Below are 22,455 nucleotides of genomic sequence, written 5' to 3' on the forward strand. Positions count from 1 at the left end.
AGGGGCAGGGGCAGGAGGAGGAACAGGGGCAGGGGCAGGAACAGGAGCAGGAGCAGGAGCAGGGGCAGGGGAAGGGGCAGGAGCAGGAGCAGGGGCAGGGGCAGGGGCAGGAGCAGGAACAGGAACAGGAGCAGGGGCAGGAGCAGGGGCAGGATCAGCTCCCAGGGCAGGATCAGCTCCCAGAGCAGGATCAGCTCTGGGACAGAATCAGGTCTGGGACAGAATCAGGTCTGGGACAGGTTCAGCTCTGGGACAAGATCAGCTCCCAGGACAGGATCAGCTCTGGGACAGGATCAGGTCTGGGACAGAATCAGGTCTGGGGCAGGATCAGCTCTGGGACAGGATCAGCTCTGGGACAGGATCAGCTCTGGGATAGGTTCAGCTCTGGGACAGGATCAGCTCTGGGACAGGATCATCTCCCAGCTCAGGATCAACTCTGGGACAGGATCAGCTCCCAGGGCAGGATCAGCTCCCAGGGCAGGATCAGCTCCCAGGGCAGGATCAGCTCTGGGACAGGATCAGATCTGGGACAGGATCAGCTCTGGGACAGGATCAGCTCCCAGGACAGGATCAGCTCTGGGGCAGGTTCAGCTCTGGGACAGGATCAGCTCCCAGGGCAGGATCAGCTCTGGGACAGGATCAGCTCCCAGGGCAGGATCAGCTCCCAGGGCAGGATCAGCTCTTGGGCAGGATCAGCTCCCAGGACAGGATCAGCTCTGGAACAGGATCAGCTCCCAGGACAGGATCAGCTCTGGGACAGGATCAGCTCTGGGGCAGGATCAGCTCCCAGGACAGGATCAGCTCTGGGACAGGATCAGCTCCCAGGACAGGATCAGCTGTGGGACAGGATCAGCTCTGGGACAGGATCAGCTCCCAGGACAGGATCAGCTCCCAGGACAGGATCAGCTCCCAGGGCAGGATCAGCTCTTGGGCAGGATCAGCTCCCAGGGCAGGATCAGCTCTGGGGCAGGATCAGCTCTGGGGCAGGATCAGGTCTCGGGTTTTACTGCTCAGCTCCAAGTGGTCACTTGCACTCCCTGACTGTGCTGTGGGCACAGTGGACAGTGTCCCCTCTGTCCTCTGAAACGTTCCTTTGTCATGAATCGAATTCAGCTGGATGCCTCAGCTGCTCCCTTACATTCTCATCCATGAACTATGAAGCAGCAGTGGTTATCTGCTGAATTAAGTAGTTCAACTGAAAGAATCCCATATATTGTTTTCAGTCAATGGGCACTATGAATAGATTTTATGTAAAATTACTGGGAATGCATAAGCCATTTTGCCTAATGTTATGGAATTTCTTCTCCCAAACCCTGTGTGAAATGTAATTCATGTTCAGATACTGACAACTGAATCATACTCAGCATTCATGCATAGTGCTTTATATATGCAAACTGCCATAAAACATTAATTAAGCAATAGATTTCCTAATGCTGAGAAAGTGTATTCACACCAGGCTCGGTGAGTTAAATGTTTAAATACTGTCAACGCTTAAACACTATTTACAGTTTCATTGTGCTGTGAGCTCAGTCATTGGCAGAGCTGTAACAGTCAGTGGCTTCTCCATACGGTAAGTAGGAGTAGGAACAGTGGCTTGGTCTTTATCTACACCAAACTTTACTTTGAAATTGTACTTTTGCTACCAGTATGCTATTTTAGAAGTGAAGTAACTGTAGTAAGAACACAAGCAGTCTGTTTGCAGACTCCTGGTACAGCTACAGTACAGAGGCAACACTACCGTTTATCCAGGTTTTCAATGTTCCTCGTGACTTTGGCTCCTTTTTCCCAATCGGTGCTACCCAAAGCCACAGGGCACGTTCAGCAGAGTGTTGGACATCCTCTCACGCAGCTGAGTGCCCGTGGGGGTGTCCCAAGCCCTCCCAGCTGGCTTCTCCCTGAGGTGGCTGCGGGGTGTGGAGCTCGGTGTTCTCCTGGGATGGCAGAAGGACACTCAGTGCAGTTCAAGTCGTGGGGTTTTGTTGGGTTGCTACTGACTCATTCTGTTCACTGGTCAGGAAATGGTGAGGTTTGGCTGCAGCTGCCAAAGCTGAGGCAGCACCACACCTTGTCAAATGTCCCAGCTCTGCCACTGCCTCCACTCCCTGGAGGGGCAGGAAAGGCTCTGGGTGCCACTCGAGGGTGACTCACGCTCGGGGGGTATTTACAGCTGCCAGGTGCTGCCAGGTGTGAGCCCGCAGACCGAGCACAGCCCACACGCTGCCCGTGTCCCCTGTGCCAACCTTGCCCAGCCTGCTGCAAGCTTGTCAGGAGCAGCAGGCAGCCCCCTCCCCAAAGGACAGGGACCCTCCCTGCTCAGCCCCCAGCCTTTCTATAGGAGTCTGTCATCAGGGAGATTAAGAGGAGCTTTAAAATCATGGTTTAAGCAATGACAGTGCAGACCGAGCTCACAACACAGAGAACTGACACATTCCTTCCAGATCCCAGGAATCATGGGATCCCAAACCTCTTCCAAACACTTCTCCACGCTGTGCAGACCCCAAACTCTTCTTGCTTTAGGTGCCCTGCACTACAGGGCTGGGTGCTTTGACTTAAACAGTCAACAATAAAAAGACTTTTCAATTGATTAGTCACTGCAGCCATGAGTGCCACAGAGTTTACTTTCTTGTTCCATGAATGTATTTGTTTATATTTGCAGAAGGATTCCATCTGATGTAAACTATGAAATATGTTGTTTACTGAACAAAGACAGGTTCCAAGGCACTTGTTAACACTGAAATCAAACCCGACTCTTAGATATCTATTTGCATTAGTCAGTCACCTCAGAGCCCATAACCCTGGCTGAACACTACAGCACTTCATCAAACAGCCTGGGAAAACACCTAGAAGATAAATAACCTGTTTAAAAACTTCTGATGTGTCAATAGTTTGCCATGAAACTGAAAGACATACCAGAGCTTTGTCTATGGTTGTATTTGTATTAGTGCCTTGAACACCAGAGTGCAAACCCAAAATTTGCTGATGCTATCAAGTTTGCTGTCAGCACTCTGGAGAACAGAATTAGAATTTTCAGTGATTTTGATAAACTGGTTTTTGACAGACATTTGTGCCTGGATGCCATCTGTGACAGTGCATCGAGTTTTAACTTCAGTTCACCATTACCCAGAAAGGATCTGCTGGCAGGGGAAGCAGCCTACAGGCTTTGCTGCTGGGGGAAAACCAGGCAAAAATCCTTCCAGGAGGAAAACTGAAACTCTGACCATGCTGACATTTTGTCTTGCTGACAGTGTTAAAATGCCACATCTGTCTCAGTGATACTGAGAGAGCCTCAAAGTTCATCTCTGCTCGAGCAGTCAAGAATAAAATGAAGAGCAGTGTTAGCAGGATTAACTGGAACAGCTCCTAGGATCAGGGATCTTGCTGGCTGTTTGCAAGTGGGACAAACAAGTTGAATTCCACTCTGTCCTGAGAAATATGCTTATTGTAAATAAAGTACCTTGAGTTTTCTTCCCCACTTACTGTGGACCAGCTCCTGATTCCACAGTGATCTGCTTCCATTCAGCCAGGAGCGTCAGGTCAGTCTCCGTCCACCCGACCTGCAGGACCCGTCTCTGGGAGTCTGCTGCAGGTCCCTCAGCCTTGTCAAGTGAAGGAGCACAAACAGATCCAGTTTGTGTTTGATTTCGTTTCAACCCTGTTTTCTCTGGTACATGACAAGACAATGCTTCTCCCGTGACAGGACTGCTTTGGGTGTTTTTTGCTGGGAGCAGTTTGGTGCCACCAGGGGAGGTCACTACACGGGTGGACAGTGGTGTCCTCTTAATGGAACTATTAATGACAAAATGCAGCACACAGCAATGGAAACGCACCTCCATCCAGGGAGTGTTCATACTTCACATTTAGCGCTGCAGCTGTGGACTGTGGCCGGCAGGAAGGCCCCCAGGAACCTGAGCAGTGGGCTCCACGGTGTGAGGAGCCCGCAGGGACACAGCCCTGTGTCCTGACAGCCTGTGACAACAACCAGGAGCCAGACCCTCCAAGGGTCACATCAGCATTCCGGACTGCCCGCCTGACAATGTCGAGCACGGCTCACAGACCCAGTGGTATCAGCACCACTGGGCCTTATCTGCTCACTCTCAGAGCCCATCAGTCACTAGTGCTGTTTGCTGGGTGGGGTTATCTGCAGGGCCACGCGTTGCAAGACTCGGTTTGCTCCCACGTTCACCTCGATCCTGGAAGATGAAACAGTCCTTAGGCTGGTGACACAATCAGTGGCCAGTCACAATGATCCCTTCAGCCTTGACCAGCCAGAAACAGCAGCAGCCCTTGTAAAACAATCAGAAACCATGGCTTTGTGTTTAAGGATTGCAAGAGATTTGGAGGCTATTGAGGCTGCAAACTACTGACATCAGACTGAGGCTGAGTCTCAAAAAATCCTTATCTCCTTCGTTGATATGTTTGCCCCCAAATTACTTTAAATTTCTCAAATACAATCAATATTTACACCCAAATGCTTTCAAGGACCCAAGGCAGCAGAACTCTGCTGAGTACTGCAGAAGCTATTCTGTGCACTATATACAGCACAGCCCACGTCTCAGAGCTGAAACGATGCCATCCTTCCCAAAATCTGGTCTTTGGCATCCTTCTCAGCAGACTGGAGAGTGGGAAAATTCCCCAGACCTCACCACCTACCAACAGCCCCAAGCCCAGCTGTAACCACCACCCCAGCCAAACCGGGGTTACAGATGGTTACAGTGACTCCTCACACGGAGGAAAAGTCCATCACCAGGTGACCCACGTGCTGCTTCTTTGGGACCTCTGAACTGTCCCATCTCATCCCCAGAGATCCCAGCTGGAAGCACTCCTTCCACCCGGCCCTGACAGAAGACTGTCACTAAAACTCTTTGCTCCTGGTCAGGAGACTGGGGAATTAAACATATTCAAGAGGGAAAACCCCAGACGATAATTATCTGCAGTATCTGAGCACTCCCAGCAGCAGAGTTAAGGCTGCAATGTGACACAGTGCCACGGGGCAGTGAAGAAAAGGCATTTTTCTCCAGAAGGGCTTTTGCTGCAGACAGGAAGTTTGCTTTTTGAATTAGTCACCAGTTTCACTCCAGGCTGATTACAGCAGTTTCATTACCATACAATAGCACTGTTTCCATGCAAGTGTTATCAGGATTACATTTATGGTTCCAAAAGTTGTTTCACCACACCTACACAGAACTGAGTGCTGCACACAGGAACAGAGAACTGCTCTCCCTGTTCTGGGTGCTCACCCAAACCCCATAACCTTTCAGGTAAACTGCTCCTGGGGTGAATAGGAGGGAGCTGACAACAAATAACGAACAGAGGAAGAGACCTGAACTTCGACCACTATGCATATTTTGAATATAAATATCACGTCTAGGAGTGGGATATAAGCATGCCATGGAACACATTCCTCACAAAGAGCCATAAAGTGGCATTATGACACCAATTCAAGGGAAACATCTGATAAGTTATGGCAGCACAGGCTACTTTAGCAATAGTGATAAGATCTCTGGCAGGACTTTTGATGGAAATAACGAACGCTTTTTTTCTGTGTATGTGTGTCACTTTTATCTTTCTTTTTTAAAGTCTTGTACTTTGTTTACACCCACCAGCAGCTGTGATTATTTCTTGAAAAAACGCAAGTTTGCTATTTTGCATTTGAGGATCTTTTGGCAGAGGAAAGTCCCCGAGGGGCTCCCCTCCCCAGCCAGGCCCAGGAGCTGGGCAGGACAGGGTGACTGCAGAGCCCAGCTCCTGCTCAGGAGGGACACGCTCCAGGGGCTGAGCCAGGGCAGGAGCCAGCTCAGCCCAGGGCTGTGGAGTCACCGGCCGCCGGTGCCAGCAGGGGCTCTGCCTGCCGGGGGCTGCCACAGAGCAGCTCCACTTACAGCGAAACCTGCCCCTGGAACTACCCTGGCTGCTGTCTCCTCGAGTCCCTGTGAGCACACCCTGATCTGGAATGGGCATTGTCAGCGCCACTGCATTCAGAGACACACGCGAGGCAGCCTGGCTGCAGCTACGGATTCACGTGCGGAATTACTGAGAAGTTCTCAAGGTGCAGATATGTTAAATGTTAGATTGAAATGCTGTTGGATGCCAGGTTATTTTTGTCATCTTCTCCTTCCTCAACCCCTCCAAAGCAACCTAAATCATCCTGCTGCCAAATCCAAAATAAAGACTTCTCTCTACACCACTGCACTAAAAACTAATTTAGGCCCCAAAATCTTGTTCAATTTCATACATTCAAAATGAGTAAACACTGAAAAATTTCTCCAGATTTGTTCAATGCCAGAAAACATTTGGTGCAATTCCGTTCTTTGAACTCTGAGATTATTTTCTCTTCTTAGTTTCCCCTGGTAATTATTCTCCCTTTACCTTTAGGTTTACTATTAATATTAATGTCACATACTGACAGCATGGGAGTGACAGAACAGCAACTCTTCCCCAAATGATTGAATCTTCTCCGTTTAACTGTTTTATATTGTGTTCTGAGCCAGCTAAGTCACTAAATCTGAAGTGAGTGGTAAGGAATGTCTGTTATATCCAGGGAACATTGCCATCTTAGGCATGAAATGATGTGCAGTATCCTTAGCCCGTGACCTCCCTTGGGATTTTCTCAGCAGCAGTGCTGAGAAATTAAAATACAACATTTAGTATGATTTGTAGCTTTAAAATTCAATTATCACCCTACCTAGCTGGTACCTGGCAGAGCACTATGATCTCAGAAGTCTCTTTCACAGTCACAAGAACTTCCCACGTATTAATAAACCTTATTTCAGTGTGCAGTCACCAACAGGGGCAGAGAAACTCTGACTGAAGGCAAGCAGCTCTTTCTGCCCGGGAGCTTCAGATGTCAGACAGGCCCATTCTGCCCCTGACTCTGAGCATGTTCTGTGTCTGCTTTACCCAGAGCCCTGCATTTCCCAGACTCTAGCTCAGCTCCACTTACAGAGCCCGGCCCTCCGAGGTGCAGCAGCAAACCCGTGCAGAAACACAAATACCTCAAAGCTCAGCCCACTCCTCACAGCATTCTCCGTTCCTCAGGGAGAGCAGAGTCCTGTAAAATCTCTCTCTCAATGAGCTCAGTGGGACTCGGTCAGGTCTCAGGAGGTGACACATCCCTTTGGTGACACTGACCCCACGGCTCTGAGCGTGGCTGTGCATCTCTAAAGAAGAGCCGGTTAGAAGGTCCCTTCAGGAACACCAGGAAGTTTTTACTTCTTCTTGTAGCATTAAATCTTGTTGCCATCAGGCACTGACAAACTTTCAGGGTACTCAAACTTTAGACATTGCACCTGTTACTGATCTAAACTACCCTTGTTTAATCTTGGCCTACCAAGTACAATCCATTCAAAAACCCACCACAGCCACTGCACAAAGGTTCTCCAACAGCAGCAGCTCACAGCTCGCTCTCTAACTATGCAGAGAAATAACCTCAGCCTGTACGAGCAGTTTTACTGAACCAGCAGGGTTACTCAGCACAGTAAAAGCTGGTTATGCATGTAAATATTGTATGGTGAACTGCTTAGTAACCAAATTTATGCTTTTCAGCTGATTTTTATTTTGGCATTTTTAAGATAGCACCAAATCATCCTGAAATGGTTTTTAAAATATGCTTGATCATTTTGAAAATCAAATTAATCAGCCAACTCTGATGATTATCTTTTGCCTAGACTCTGCTGCACTGTCATGCCTTCACATTGCCCAAGCAGAGCTTGTTTCAGGAAGACATTAATTTTTTTCCTGAAAATCTAAACCACTACCATTCATGAAGCACAACCACCCAATGCAATGCACGCTTCATATTTCAAATATTATGTGCTGCATCCTCTCGTGATTCATTTAACTTCTGTGCCTAAACCCTCAGCCAGGGATTTTCAAACTTTCCAACCCACAGATCCCTCAGTGGTCTGTAGCCCTGCACCAGAATTCATTTCTAAGAAAAACAGACTTGATTCTTTCACTTACTTCCCACAGACTCCCTGCACTGCAGACTAACTAATTACCTAGGGCTGGCTGGTAACATGAGAGATTAAATTAATACATGTAGTAGGGCACTGGCACTTGAGAAATTATATTCCATATTTAAACTCAACAGCATAAAGATTGTTTGTTACTTTGAACGTGATACATTTCCTTTTTCAGAAACAGCAGCAATCAATAGCACAGTGTAGAATTTAAAAACGGAGAGCAACTTTATTCTGTCACTGAAAAAAACAACACACACCACAGTCCAGCAGTGCGTTGGGATTCAATAGATAGGATTTAAACCAGCATTACAGTCTGGTCTTTATAAAATTGGCTACTGGCATGTTGGGAGTCAGAGTAATGTGAATAATTCAGATATGGGTTTGCTACAGAAGTGATGAAGGTGAGCAAGCCCACATCATACCCAAAACCTGAGCACAGATCAAGAAAATAAAATATTTCTGCAGTGACACTGTGGCCTTCCAGCAATTCTTACAGCTGGTTTTGAAGAGAACTTTGCCAGCCCATGACTTGATTTTGGCTGGCTCAGATCAGGCTGGGTGACATGGTAGATTTGCTCCCAGAATACTTTTAGGAGGGGGAATCAGATGGACAGGGAAAGGAATGGCAAGAACAAGTGGAGAAATGGTTTAAAAGCTTCCAAGGGAGCTCAGTTATTCAGTTTCCAAAGGACGGGCTAAGCAGCCGTGGAGACACAACTCCCAGAAGAAGAGGCTGGAAGTACTCAGAGATCTTCCTCAGTGCTTGCAGGAGCTGCAGTACTGCTCTGGGAAGCCACGGCCCAGAGTCTGTCACAAGCTAAGGGTTACCTGGGCAGAGTCCAGAACAGAGGGGACCAAAGCCCAGCCCCGGGGCTGTGATGGGAGATAAAAGACCTGCTGCACCCCCAGGCTGACCTGCACAGCAGCCCAGGAGCAGCCTGCAGCCCACAGGCTTTGTAGGTGCGTGAGAAGAATGTGCAGCTGGTAGAATCAGGTGGGGCCTGGCAGAGCAGCACCCCACCTGGGCACACTCAGCTACCACAAACCACGCGCGTCACATATTTAACAGAGCTGTTCCAACCATTGCCCATTCCACTGCTGGGCTGCTGGAACACGTTTCTGCTCCTCAGGAGAGGTTTTATTTGCAAAGACTTACACACCAGCAGCAGAGGGGTTCACTCTGAGCTCCAGGGGATCACCAGGGGCGCAGCACTCACCAGAGGATCGGTGACCACGGGGGTGAATCCCCACAGCACTTGAATACTGCAAAAATAATTCCAGTAGAATTCAGCCTCCGTGAAAACTGTTCAGGAATAAGAGAACATTATTTACAAAAGTTTGTCAAATCCTTTAGACTTTGCCTGCCCCAAGCGCTGTGTTTAGATTAGGCTTGGAAACAAGGTGTGGTAGAAAGGATCCAAATGTCACCATCATGTGAATAAATACTGAGAATTGTAAAGAACTGAGTAAGATGCAACAGCCAAGACTGGAGGGTGCCAAAACAACTAATGACACTTTCTTGAAAGGAGTGTCTAATAGAAAGTCCAAGGGATGACTTGTACAAAGAGTGGCACATAGCCAGTCCCTGTGACTCAGCCCTGCCAGGCCACGCTGCCGGTCACGGGCCACCAAGCGCAAGCAGCCTCAACATCTGGCAACGGCCACATCCCTGGCCTGAGCCACCAGTCGGTCCCGACTGGGCAGCGTGGGGGAAACCGGGACACGGGGGCGTACTGGCGGGCTGCCCCCGAGCCTGGCCGTGGGTCAGCGGGCACGCCAAGCCTCCGGGGCCAGCGGGGCGGGCAGGAGCCGCGGGGAACCCCGAGCCGGCTCCCCGCGTCCGGGCACGGCCCGGCCCTGGCACCGGCCGCAGGCGGCGATAGGGCGGGAGGTGCGGGACACCGATAGCGGGCGGGGCCCGGCGGCACCGGCGTCAAGGGGACCGGGGCGGTGGCACCGGGGTGGGGCACCCGGGCTGCCGGCCCCCCCCATCCCGGGCGGGAGGGGACGCGCGGCGATCCCGGTCCCGGTCCCGATCCCGGTCCCGGTCCCGATCCCGATCCCCATCCCGATCCCGGTCCCGGTCCTGGTCCCGATCCCGGTCCCGGTCCCGATCCCTATCCCGATCCCGGTGCGGAGGGCCCTGGGCGGGAGGGGACGGGCGGCGATCCCGATCCCGGTCCCGGTCCCGGTCCCGGTCCCGATCCCTATCCCGATCCCCGTGCGGAGGGCCCTGGGCGGGAGGGGACGCGCGGCGATCCCGATCCCGTTCCCGATCCCGATCCCCATCCCGCTCCCGATCCCGTTCCTGGTCCCTATCCCGTTCCCGTTCCCGATCCCGATCCCGGTCCCGAGCCCGTTCCCGATCCCGATCCCGATCCCGATCCCGTTCCCGATCCCAATCCCGTCCCCGTTCCCGTCCCCGTTCCCGTCCCCGGTCCCGTTCCCGTTCCCGATCCCGATCCCGATCCCGATCCCGATCCCGATCCCGATCCCGTTCCCGATCCCGATCCCGTCCCCGTTCCCGTCCCCGTTCCCGTCCCCGGTCCCGATCCCGTTCCCGATCCCGATCCCGTCCCCGTTCCCGTCCTCGGTCCCGATCCCGTCCCCGTTCGCGATCCCGATCCCGATCCCGTCCCCGTTCGCGATCCCGATCCCGATCCCGATCCCGATCCCGCGCACGGCGCGGCCCCGCGGCGGGCGGGGGTCACACAGGCGGGGCGGGGCGGGGCGCGGAGCGCCGCTCGCCGCCGGCAGCCAATGGGGGCGGGCGGCGCCGCGCCGCAGCCAATGGGCGGGCGCGGGCCGCGCGCCGCAGCCAATGGGCGGGCGCGGGCCGCGCGCCGCAGCCAATGGGCGGGCGCGGCCGCCATGGGCCGCGGCAGCGCTGTCCCGCCGCGCCGGGGCCGGGGCCGGTAACGGCAGCGCCGCCGCCCTCTCTCCCTCCCTCCTTCTCCTCCTCAGCCCCTTCCTCCTTCTCCTCCTCCTCGGCGCTGCCCGGCCCCGGGGCTCTCCCGGCGCCGCTCCGCAAGGCGCGGCCGCCGCTTCTCCGCCCCGGCGCGGGGCCGTCCCTCGTCCCCTCCCTCCCTCCGCCCCGTCCCCGCCCGCCGCGGCAGCCCCGAGCGGGAGGCGGCGGAGGGAGGCGGGAGCCATGCGGGAGTACAAGGTGGTGGTGCTGGGCTCGGGCGGCGTGGGCAAGTCCGCCCTTACCGTGCAGTTCGTGACCGGCTCCTTCATCGAGAAGTACGACCCCACCATCGAGGACTTCTACCGCAAGGAGATCGAGGTGGACTCGTCCCCGTCCGTGCTGGAGATCCTGGACACGGCGGGCACCGAGCAGTTCGCCTCCATGCGGGACCTCTACATCAAGAACGGGCAGGGCTTCATCCTGGTGTACAGCCTGGTGAACCAGCAGAGCTTCCAGGACATCAAGCCCATGCGGGACCAGATCATCCGCGTCAAGAGGTACGAGCGGGTGCCCATGATCCTGGTGGGCAACAAGGTGGACCTGGAGGGCGAGCGCGAGGTCTCCTTCGGGGAGGGCAAAGCGCTGGCCGAGGAGTGGAGCTGCCCCTTCATGGAGACCTCGGCCAAAAACAAAGCGTCTGTGGACGAGCTGTTCGCCGAGATCGTCAGGCAGATGAACTACGCGGCGCAGCCCAACGGGGACGAGCCGTGCTGCGCCTCCTGCGCCATCCTCTGAGGGCGGCGGCGGCCCCGCGCCCCGGCGGCCACGCTCGGGGAGACGGCATCGGGGAAGAAATTCATCGTGTTGGAAATGTGGCTTTTCTCGGCATGTACGTTTCGTCCAGTCTTGGTCATGGCATATTTCCTGTCAGTGTCGGCGGCGGGCGCGGGAGCAGCCGGTCCCGCCGCCCGGGGAGCGGAGCCGCGCGGGGAACCCGCCCCGGGACAGCCGCGGGGACCCGGCCAGCCCCGGGACAGCCGCGGGGAACCCGGCCAGCCCCGGGACAGCCGCGGGGAACCCGCCCCGGGACAGCCGCGGGGAGCCGGCCAGCCCCGGGACAGCCGCGGGGAACCCGGCCAGCCCCGGGACAGCCGCGGGGAACCCGGCCGGCCCCGGGACAGCCGCGGGGACCGGGACAGCCGCGGGGAACCCGGCCAGCCCCGGGACAGCCGCGGGGAACCCGGCCAGCCCCGGGACAGCCGCGGGGACCGGGACAGCCCCGGGACAGCCGCGGGGAACCCGCCCCGGGACAGCCGCGGGGAGCCGGCCAGCCCCGGGACAGCCGCGGGGAACCCGCCCCGGGGAGCGGGGCCCGCAGCCCGGCCAGCCCCGGGACAGCCGCGGGGACCCGGCCGGCCCCGGGGAGCGGGGCCCGTCCCGGCGCCGCTCCCCGCGGTCTCTATGCAAGCGGGAGCGGTGCGGGGCCGTCCCGCCCGGAGAGTTGCACATGGAACTGGGACTGTGACCCGATCGGTGCTGCCAGGCTCGGGGCGCCGGGCAGCGCCGCCGATATCCCTGGAATAATGCTCTATTTTGTTTACCTGCTGTATCGGATGGGAGTTTGCAGGAGAGTGGTAGCGTGGTGGTTTTTCTCCTGATTTTATTTGTTTGTTTTTGTTTTTGGTTTTTTTTTTTTTTTTAATCAGCTGTGAAAATGTTACAAATCTGCACAATTTTTTAGGTGTGCGTGTGTGTGTGATTTCGTTGTGGTTTTGGTTTTTCCTTTGGCGGGCGGGGGGGGTGGTGGTACTTTTTTGCCGCGGGGTTTTGGATTTGGGTTGGCAATACCTGATTTTGATGACTAGCTCTCTCAAGTGCAAAGACTTCCCATGAGTGATGCAGGGCCAACAGCAGCCCTGTGTCTGTAGAGTGCCTTCAAAACTCAGCTGTTCCAGCCGGTGCCAACCTGTGAAAGCTCCACAGAATCCCATTATCTACTACTCCAAAAACTACTTAACAGTTTCCTTGCAGTAATCACACCGAGCAAGCCAGGACAAAAGGGCCTATTGTTAGTGGAATTTATTTCTTATTTCCATCTGAGCCTTTTAACTGTTATTTCCATGTCTTGCAAGTTTGGGCTTCATTTACTTCACATTTACAAGAATTTAGCCTTTTGGGATTTTTGGGTGGGGGGACTTTTTTTTTTTTTTTTTTTTTTTTTGTTCTGTTTCCCTTTGATTTTGTCATGGGATGTGCCTCCAGCCAGTAAAGAAGGATATCTTATCGTTGTGATGTACCAAGAAAATTCTAACAATTGTCATTTTAATTGCAGACATGCATTGAAGAGATGTCTATCCATTTGAAGAATTTTAATACAAATGCTGTTTTTTAGAAAACAACTTTGTGCATTGTTATGTATCACATGAAACACTGACTTTCACACAGGCTCTTAATCCAGATTTATGTCTCAGTAGCAGTGAACGGTGGAGGGGTGGCTTTAGCTAAGAACAGTGGTGAAAAAAGGCAAAGCAACAGATTGCTGTTTTATCTAATATTTAGCCGTTTTTGACGCAGGAGTTTGCTTGAATTCAGGTCCTGGCCCAGTGTGCTGCCAAGCTGTGGAAAGCTCTGCGCTCAGAGGCAGCTTTGGGAAGGCGGTGTGGGCTTACTGCAACACGCCCTGGAGGATCAGGCCCTTTTTCCCTCCTGGAAGCAGCGTGGTTTATTGGGGTGAAGTTCTAAAGGTCAATTATTTATGGAATTCAAACTTTTGGTCTCACTGCATTACCTCTTTAAAATGATAAACCAGACCTTTTTGTTTTCTGGTTTGCAGAGGGGCTGGGGTGGGAGGAGACCTGTGCCTCCCATCAGCTGGAAGATCCAAGGAGCTTCTTTTACCTGTTCTCTCCCTCTCTTTGCCCCTTCTTTAGAGGTCTGCGCACAAAACCTGCAGCTCTCTTTTTCCTTCTCCCCCCTGTCCCAAGAAGTCTTGAAATTATCTTACCTCTCAAAAACAAAGGTTGAGCAATGACGTGTAAAGGGGTTTTTAATCAGGCCAGCTGAAGAGTAACTGCCATGATTCCTCTGTGATTCTGGTCATTTCTCCTGTTTTAAGTAGGAAAACTTTGTGCCCCAGCACTGGCAGAGCAGTGTGCAGTGTCAGTTTGATGCTACGATTTGAAGTGACAATTGCCATTTGTGCTTTAGTCACAATTGGATACTTTTTGCAGTAACATCAAGTGTCTAGTGCAAATTTGTGAAGGACTGTGTAGTGGAAGCGTGTTTCTCCTGCCCAGCTCCGGTGTGTGCTTCCAGCAGGGCCCTGCGTGGTGCAGGAGTGGGGCTGTGCCAGTCTCAGTGACAGCCCCAGTGAAAAGCAGAGGCTGGAGGAGGCAGCCCCAGTGCTGGGGCCCTCGCTGCTGCCTGGGCTCTGCCTCTGATGAACACATCAATTTGAAAGCCTCACTGCGGCTCATCTTCCAGGAATTCCTAAAAGTTCACTCGAAGCCCGAGGACTCCCATGCTGGGAAGACAGGGGAATAACACTGGCAGAAGGGGTTTCTTTTAACCCAAGTGCTGCACTGAAAGCTAAGGAAGCTTGACTGCTGCCACATCTGCAGCTTACAAACTGCATGTCTGATGTTAAAAAAAATAAATTTACCTCTCAGTTACTGCCATGGTTCAATTTTGCCTTAAATTCAATGGGAATGTACAGTTTTTAGCACCCACCAGGCCTCGATCAGTGCATTGACAGCAGCTTGATCTGGTTGATAAAAGCAGGTATTTATTGTGCCCTCCCAGGAGCCAGCAGATCCCTCACGTTCCCCAGTGCCTCTTTCCCCGCTGCCTGAGGAATAAAGCAAAAGCGGGTGTTTGTAGCACACCAAGTGCAGCTTTGCTCAGCCTGGCAGAGCAGCTGGGGGCAGCCAGCTGAGCTCTGTGTTGTGCTGGGCCTTCCAGTGGTGCATTCTGGCGTTGGCCAAAAAGCTGTATTTGTTAAACAGGGAAGCATTTAAGCAGCCATGGCACTGTCTGACCAGGATTTTGAATGTATTTAGGCATTCCATGTTCTCTGTGGCTGGTGAGGGCAGTACAAAGTGTAGAGCTCAGTAGTCTGATCTTCCAAATACTCTGAAGTGTTTTGGTGCTTGTTAAACATAGGCCTTGTCTATAAAATCTGAAAAAAATCATCCTGCTTTAACTTGACTGAGTGATGAAAGCTATATTAGCTTGACACTTGAGGGAAATGTTGTATCAATCTAAAGGTACTCTTTATTCCTTTTCCCTGTGGGAATATCTTACACCCGTGTCAATACAGAGGTGGTATATCACTCTTTTCACAGTGAGAATTGCAAATATTTACTTGTTTTGGAAGAAAAATTAAATTCCCGGCCAAAATACTTCCTGACATCGCAGAAGTCGTGTAAACAAGGCCTTGGTTTAAGGCTGGTCTTGTGATCACATATTTTGCTGTACATAATGATTGTATTTTTAAAAATCCAAGCTTGTTCTATTGCCAGAAAGTGTCTGGCGGCCCGGTGCCCGTGGCTGTAGCGTGCCGTGTGCTCGGCATGGCCCAAAGCTGCTGTGCTGCTGCTCAACGCCGTGCTCAGGATTCCTTGCTCTGATGGTGCTGCAGCTGATGTGGAACTCTGTGGCTGTGGGATCCTGGTGGTTCTGCTTCTCTCAAAAGAATGTACGGCAAGTTGTTTGCAAAGGGCATTTTAAATAAAGGGCAGCTGGCTCTTTATGACTTCCTCACTTGGGTACTCATTGTGTGCAGGTGCTGTTCGGGCTCGGATTTCCTCCAGGAGTGACAAAATGCAGAAACTTGCATGTTCTTTCAGGATTTTGTGCTGAAAGGAGTGGCACAGGTGCATGGAGTGCGTGGATGGCTCCCACGGGGCACGTGGAGACCAGCTGGGGCTCTGCTGCCATCGGAGGCTCCGTCCCCGGCCAGGTTTGTACAGCAGCCCAGGCGCTCTTCTGGGAGCCTCGCTGCACCCCTGGGCAGAGCCTTTGGTGGTCTGCTGAGATCTGAGACCTGCTCTAGGAGCAAACTGAGGGTTTGAGCTCACTTCCAAGGGGCAGTGGTTTAAATACTGACATTCACAGCTTACAGCCTGTTCCTGCAGTGTTTACAGCCTCGTGCAAAATGTGTGTGTCAAAGGCTCTCCTTCCTGTCGCACTGCTGCAGCAGTGTTTGAGAACCTCCTTTCTGCAGGAATCCAGCATCTGCCCAAACTGTAGAACTGTGTTTGGGGCTGACAGTCTTTGGTAACCATGTGTGCAGCAGATGACAGGGATTTGAGAACAAACTTTCATTGCAAAAAGCAAAAGGTATTCAAGTGAGTTGTAGTGATGAGAAATGGAGTGCAAGTGTGTTGCTGGGGCTGCATGTGTTGGGGTTTTGGGCTTTTTTGTTGATTTTGTGTTTTAATTTGTGTTGAGTTTGTTAGTCTGTCATCAAAAATCCTCCTGTGTTTCCCAAGGAAGAGTCAGTGTGTGTGTGTGTGTGATCTGACTTCACTGGAATCAGAATTCCTCCCTTTCCATGGATGATCTCACCTCAGTGACCTCAGCTCTGGAGCTTTCCTTATGGGACTGTCCTTATGGGACTGTCCTTATGGTGCTGAAGGAGCCCCCAGCAGAACCTGGTCAAGGATGATGAGCAGAGGTGTTCCTGCAGAAAGCTCCAGAGCTGTCATTGCGTTTCACTGGGGCTCTTTTAATTTCTGAAGGGTACAACTGCTCCAGCCACCACCGGGGCTGCTTTGCTGCTGTCCATGCCAGACGTGCATCTTGTGCATAAAGCAAGAACTCAAATCCTTAATCTGCACTATCCAGCAGGTCCCAGATCCCACCTAAACCACTGTAAACTTAGAAGTCAGTTAACCATTGCGAGTCATTCAAGTAAATCTTAAAATATTGAAAGCAGCTGTTATGTATTGACTCTTTTTTTTTGTTTTGGCAGTCTTGGGTTTTTTGGAGGTTTGGGTGAAGAGCAGACTGATCAAGAAGCCATAGCTTTGTTTTGTAGTCCTTGACAGAGAGAGATTTTTAAGGAAATGGTGCCTGACATGTAACTTCAGCTGCAAGGATTCAAACCCCATTTATTTCTACAAAGTTCTGTAAGGGAACATTATAAAAAGTGCTTAGTTAATGGACTTGATGTCCAGGTACAAACAGATCCCAGATGTTTCTTCTCTGCATGACAGACCAATAAAGATTGTGCAAAAAATGCTGCAGCAATGAGACTGCACAGAATGATCAAAAATTGCTACAGTTCTTGTCTTTTGATACAATCATGTTCATTTCTTGCACTAGGGTGAATGGGGATGTTTTAGGTTGCTTTTGAGGATGGTTGTAAACGGAGTAGTGGGTGAAAATGACCTGAAATCGAAGGTGGCTGTTCTTTCCTCTGAATCAGGTATTGCAGAAGGTACAGGTCAGTGTTTATAGCAGCTGTCCCTTCCCAGTTTCTCATTTGTGGGTACGTTCATCTAATTCTCTGTTTCTGTAGTGTTCCTACAGTTATCCCAATTTCAGGGTACATGTGTTGTATCCACTCTTGTCCAGAGAGGTAGCTTGAAAGAGAAATCCCTGCAGATATTCCAAAAACACTTTCTGTAGAAGCATAAAATAGGTACATTTTGGAGATCAAAACGGAATGTTTCTGTGGTCCTGAAAAACACAAAATGTGCCTTGTGTTTGACGTCCTCTGCTGGGTCGTGGTGCCTTCCCCAGCTCTGCTGCCTTGGGCTCCTGGGGTGAGCTGGGGCAGGAGCAGCAGCACAGGACTGATGAAATCCTGGCTGGGCAGGGTGGGATCTGCCAGGGAGCTCTCTGGGGTGGGTTGTGGGGTCGGGCTGGAAGCAGGACACACAGTGCCAGGTTCCCCAGGTGCCAGACATGGTTGTGTGGCAGGCAGGGAGCAGGATGTCTTGCTGGAAGCTGGGGAGATGGGCTCCATGCTTCTGTTTTGGGTATAAAACATCCTTTTGTGTGTGTATTATGGATTTACTGGGTTTTTTCCCCTCCTTACATTGCTAAGTGGAATCAAAAGTGCAAAAATCATTTGTACAACGTGTGTTCTCCACCAGGGATGAGATTGATGTTTAGACTGAGCTTCCCCACACCGCTAATCACCAAAATCTCTTTTAAGCTGTGTGGAACTTTATAGTGATGATTGTTGCAATGTGACTCAGGGGGCTTGGGAGCTGTGAGTGCTGAAGGATGTGATTAGTGATAATTTTATCCCCTGAATGAGCTACAGCAGTATCACGTACCCCCCTTTCATATGGGGAGTTTGCTGCCAAGTTTACTGATGATTACCAAAGTCAAGATGAAAGCATGCTAACAAAGTGCTTGAGTCATTGAGTTTCCAATGTTTGCAATCTTGATTTCCCTTCTTTTTGGGATACTCTGCTGCATCCCAGATTGGCTGTCTATTTTCTGCTGGGTTTCTTGTTTCAAATGTTATGTTTGTTTTAGTGCGTGTTTTGCTTTCCCTTTGGTTGTTGGATCTTTTGGTTTCTCCTTTAATTAAAGGAAAGAGTAGAGAGGAGATTCACATCTGAGTTGCTGTGTAGCACAAGCTGCACAGATTCCAGAAATACATGCCATGTCTCCACATATTTTTGCAATAAAGTTTAAGGAGAACACTGTATGTTTAAGGTATTTCTAAGGCCTGGACTCTCAGCAGAGAAACCGCTTGGAAAAGATTATTTCCAAAAGAACTGGGTCGGCCTGGAGTGAATTAGAGCTCACAGATACTGAGGCATTTCTTTCCTTACAGTGTTACTGTGCCTCAGCCTCTGCAGTGACAGTTACAGATTGCTGACCATAAATATTTATGCATATGTACAAAGCTGTATCTGGTATCCACAATTTGGGAAATATCCACATTTTTCTACTTCTAGCATAGAAAGTAAGGAATTGTGTGCCTGCACTCGCTGACTGTCAGACCAGTAGCATAGAAATTGAGGTGTGTGCTTATTTAGCCAATTATAAGCACCTAAAAAGTGTTTTCTGGATTCTCTTCAAGCACTTTTGACCTGGCACAGATTAGTTCAGCATTGCTGAACCAGGAGGTCCCCATGGTGATTAAAGGTGAGGCCTTGACCTGTCTGACCCGTCTGGTTTGTGGGCAGCTCTGTCTGTGAGGGAAACCAGGCTTGTGTCACCTCTGTGTCCTTGGGGACGGGGAGCCAAACCTGTCTGAGGAACTGCTGAGAGCCCAGGGACAGATATTGCTGGACTCCTCACAGGCTTTAGGAGGCTGGGGTTGCTCAGTGTGCACCTGGTGCAGCTGTTCCAGGTGTGCTGAGGCACCGAGTCACCACTTTCAGCACTCAGGAGTTACCAGCAATTAACTGATGAGGAACTGGAGTTCATTTGGAAAACATGTTAGTGCATACCCATGTGGAGACATAAACTGTGTTATTCCAGGATGTAAACGCACCTAAGCAAACGTGTTTGGTGTCCCCAGTGCTAACAATAGAATTGTTAATATAAATTCGTGACCAAAGTTCTGTTTGTGCACTGACTTAACACTGTTTGAATTTGCACTTGACAGATTCTCTGATTCTGTGGATGTGTGTCCCTAATTCTCTATTCTTTTGTAACCCCATTGAAATCAGAGCCTTATTTAAGCAAATTTAACCACAGCCTGAATTGAAGTATTTCATATGCACCTAGTAGTGTGATTATTTTTTAAAAGCTGTAATTTCATTATAAAAGAAAGCCTTCCTTCCCCTGCGCCTTTAGCTGAATTCTCAGCTGTCTATAGTGTAAACTTTAATTTATTTTTTCCCCTCTCTTTGGGTGATTTTACCCTGAGGTGACACTGGGTTTATGTAAATTGTGAATCTGTCTTGAAATGCCAACAGGTGTATTATAATTTTTTTTTGTGGTCGTTTCAAAAGCCAGAGATGCTGTGGAACACTTGCAGTAGAGGCCATCCCGGAGGAGAAGGGTTTGTGTGGAGCTGTGTGCCCTGAGAGGGCAGCGTGGCAGAGCCCGGAGGGGCCTGGGAAGAGCAGCTGGAGCAGCCCCAGGAACATCCCCAGAGCTCGGGGCAGGGCTGGGGGCTGATCCCCAGCGCTGCCTCTGCAGCTGCTCTTGCTGAATCAAGGAGCGCCAGTTAGACAGAGCCATCACTTGATTTTTTTGATTTTTCAGTGGCTGCCAAGAGCTACATAAGCCCCTGAACTATGTCAGAACTGGAGGGAGAACAAAGGTGCCCTGAGTTTGCCTTTCCCTCCTGCCCTGCTGCCTCCTCTGCACTCAGGAGCTTTGTGAGCCTCGGAGTCCGTGGGTCACTGCAGGGGTGTGTGGTCACATAGATGAAAACATCCATGTTCCAGAATCTAAAACCCCGCAGTTCTGAGCTCTGTGCTTCAGGAAGCCAGGCTGTGCTGCCTTGGTGTAAGTACTAGACTGCAGCAACTTTGCAGAAGGAAGGATGAGTTCCTTTGGGTGGCCCCACCCTCCCCTCTGAATAAATCTGGAGATACTCTCTGGGATCCAGAGGCTGGGTGGAAAACGCATGATGTGAGTAGGCTCAAAATTGAATTAATTACAAACTCTTACAATTTTTAGTCATTTGAAACGGGGTCAATTTCAAATCAATCTCTTTGCAAGATGAAACGCACTGACTTCAAAACGGGCTTTTGTGGTGATACATCACAGCACTTATCAAATTAACAAAGGGCTGAGCCAGCAGGTAGTGAGGGTCCTCAGCTGGGGCTGAGCTTTCTTCCAAGGGCAGGTATTTTTAAGTCTAATAGCTACCCTTATGGAAAAAGCAAATTTTTTTTTAAACCCTCAGGAAGGGTTCAATCTGAAAAACAGTGATTGCAGGACTCAGGGAGGATTATGGTAATTTATTTCAATTAATTCAATGCAAAACAGATTATAGATCACTGTGCTTCACCATCTTGTGGAAAATCTAGCATTCAAATTGTAGCATAATCAGGTTTTGATTTATGCAAACTCTCTCTGGAAGACACTCCAGCAGTCTTGTTTTGCAGCAATGGGAAGTCAATGTTTCCCTGAGGATGGGTTTCCAGCGAGGCTGGGATGAGCTCTGGCCGCGGGGCTGGGGCTCTGGGAGGGCAGAACTGCCCCCTGCAGAACGAGCCAGCTCTGCCCAGCCAGGGGGGTCCCCTGCAGCTCGGGCACCAGGGCCAGCCGAGCATCAGCCCGGGGGCTCCGCTGTTCGGCACGAGAGCTGCCCGCGGGCTGGGCTGTTCCCGCAGAACCTCGGGAGGCCGGGGGCACCGAGCGGCGCGGCCGCAGCTGCTCCCGGGCCGCCCGCCGTGTGCGGGCTCTGTCCGTGTGCGGGGTCTCTCTGTGTGCGGGCTCTGTCCGTGTGCGGGTCCCGCCGTGTGCGGGCTCTGTCCGTGTGCGGGTCCCGCCGTGTGCGGGCTCTGTCCGTGTGCGGGGTCTGTCCGTGTGCGGGTCCCGCCGTGTGCGGGCTCTGTCCGTGTGCGGGTCCCGCCGTGTGCGGGTCCCGCCGTGTGCGGGCTCTGGCCGTGTGCGGGCTCTGTCCGTGTGCGGGTCCCGCCGTGTGCGGGCTCTGTCCGTGTGCGGGCTCTGTCCGTGTGCGGGACCCGCCGTGTGCGGGCTCTGTCCGTGTGCGGGTCCCGCCGTGTGCGGGCTCTGTCCGTGTGCGGGCTCTGTCCGTGTGCGGGTCCCGCCGTGTGCGGGCTCTGTCCGTGTGCGGGTCCCGCCGTGTGCGGGGTCGGTCCGTGTGCGGGCTCTGTCCGTGTGCGGGTCCCGCCGTGTGCGGGCTCTGTCCGTGTGCGGCTCTGTCCGTGTGCGGGTCCCGCCGTGTGCGGGCTCTGTCCGTGTGCAGATCTCTCCGTATGCGGGGTCTGTCCGTGTGCGGGCTCTGTCCGTGTGCGGATCTCTCCGTATGCGGGGTCTGTCCGTGTGCGGGCTCTGTCCGTGTGCGGGTCCCGCTGTGCCCCTTCCTTTGCTCTCCGCTCTCTGCTCCGTGCTTGTGCCCCCTCCCTGCTGCTGTGCAAGGGCAGCGGCCGAAGATTTCGGGAAACTTCTCTGTTCTCAGCTTCCTCACTCTGCCCCTCCTCACGCACACAGACACACAGACACACAGACACACACACACACACAGACAGACTCACACACTCAGACAGACACACAGACACTCACTCTCACACACACACAAACACCCTCACGCTTCCGCTGCCCGCAGTTGTGCCCCCCGAAACAAAGCCACCGCCTGCGGTGCCGTGCGGGTGCTGGGCAGGAAGCCCCCGCTCTCGCTGACCCTGGGCTGGGTACATGCTGCGTGCGGCTGCAGCCGCCCTGCCCCGTGCCACACCCCACACGTGCGCTGCGGCTGCAGAAGTGCCCCCGAGCCGGGCTGGGCCTGCCCGGGCAGGGAGCGATGCGGGGAGCCAGCGCTGAATGCCTGGCCCGAGGTTTACACGGGGTTATCGACAATGTCCATTTCCAATCAGTGTCCTTGCAGCCCCTGCTCGTTCCACGGGCGTAGAACAGGTGTGACAGCAGCTCTGCCCGCTCTGAAATACAACCCAGGGATGAATGGCAATGCCC

The 22,455-nt window shown here is 52.2% G+C and overlaps 1 protein-coding gene and 1 long non-coding RNA gene across 2 annotated transcripts in view; both read left to right on the top strand.

Moving 5' to 3' along the window:
- LOC137479659 (uncharacterized) overlaps positions 1-13,268 on the top strand; it is a 127,950-nt gene extending 114,682 nt beyond the window's left edge. Inside the window, exon 2 of the long non-coding RNA XR_011002421.1 lies at positions 12,296-13,268. This is a non-coding gene — a long non-coding RNA (uncharacterized lncRNA). The remainder of the gene's footprint in view (positions 1-12,295) is intronic.
- Positions 10,876-11,905, top strand: RAP2B (RAP2B, member of RAS oncogene family). The gene has a single exon (XM_068200123.1). It carries the CDS (start codon positions 11,113-11,115, stop codon positions 11,662-11,664), a length of 552 nt encoding a protein of 183 aa, XP_068056224.1. The 5' UTR covers positions 10,876-11,112; the 3' UTR covers positions 11,665-11,905.
- Positions 13,269-22,455: the final 9,187 nt, after the last annotated feature.

The sequence above is a fragment of the Anomalospiza imberbis genome, chromosome 10, assembly GCF_031753505.1.
Source record: "Anomalospiza imberbis isolate Cuckoo-Finch-1a 21T00152 chromosome 10, ASM3175350v1, whole genome shotgun sequence".
Taxonomy (NCBI): domain Eukaryota; kingdom Metazoa; phylum Chordata; class Aves; order Passeriformes; family Viduidae; genus Anomalospiza; species Anomalospiza imberbis.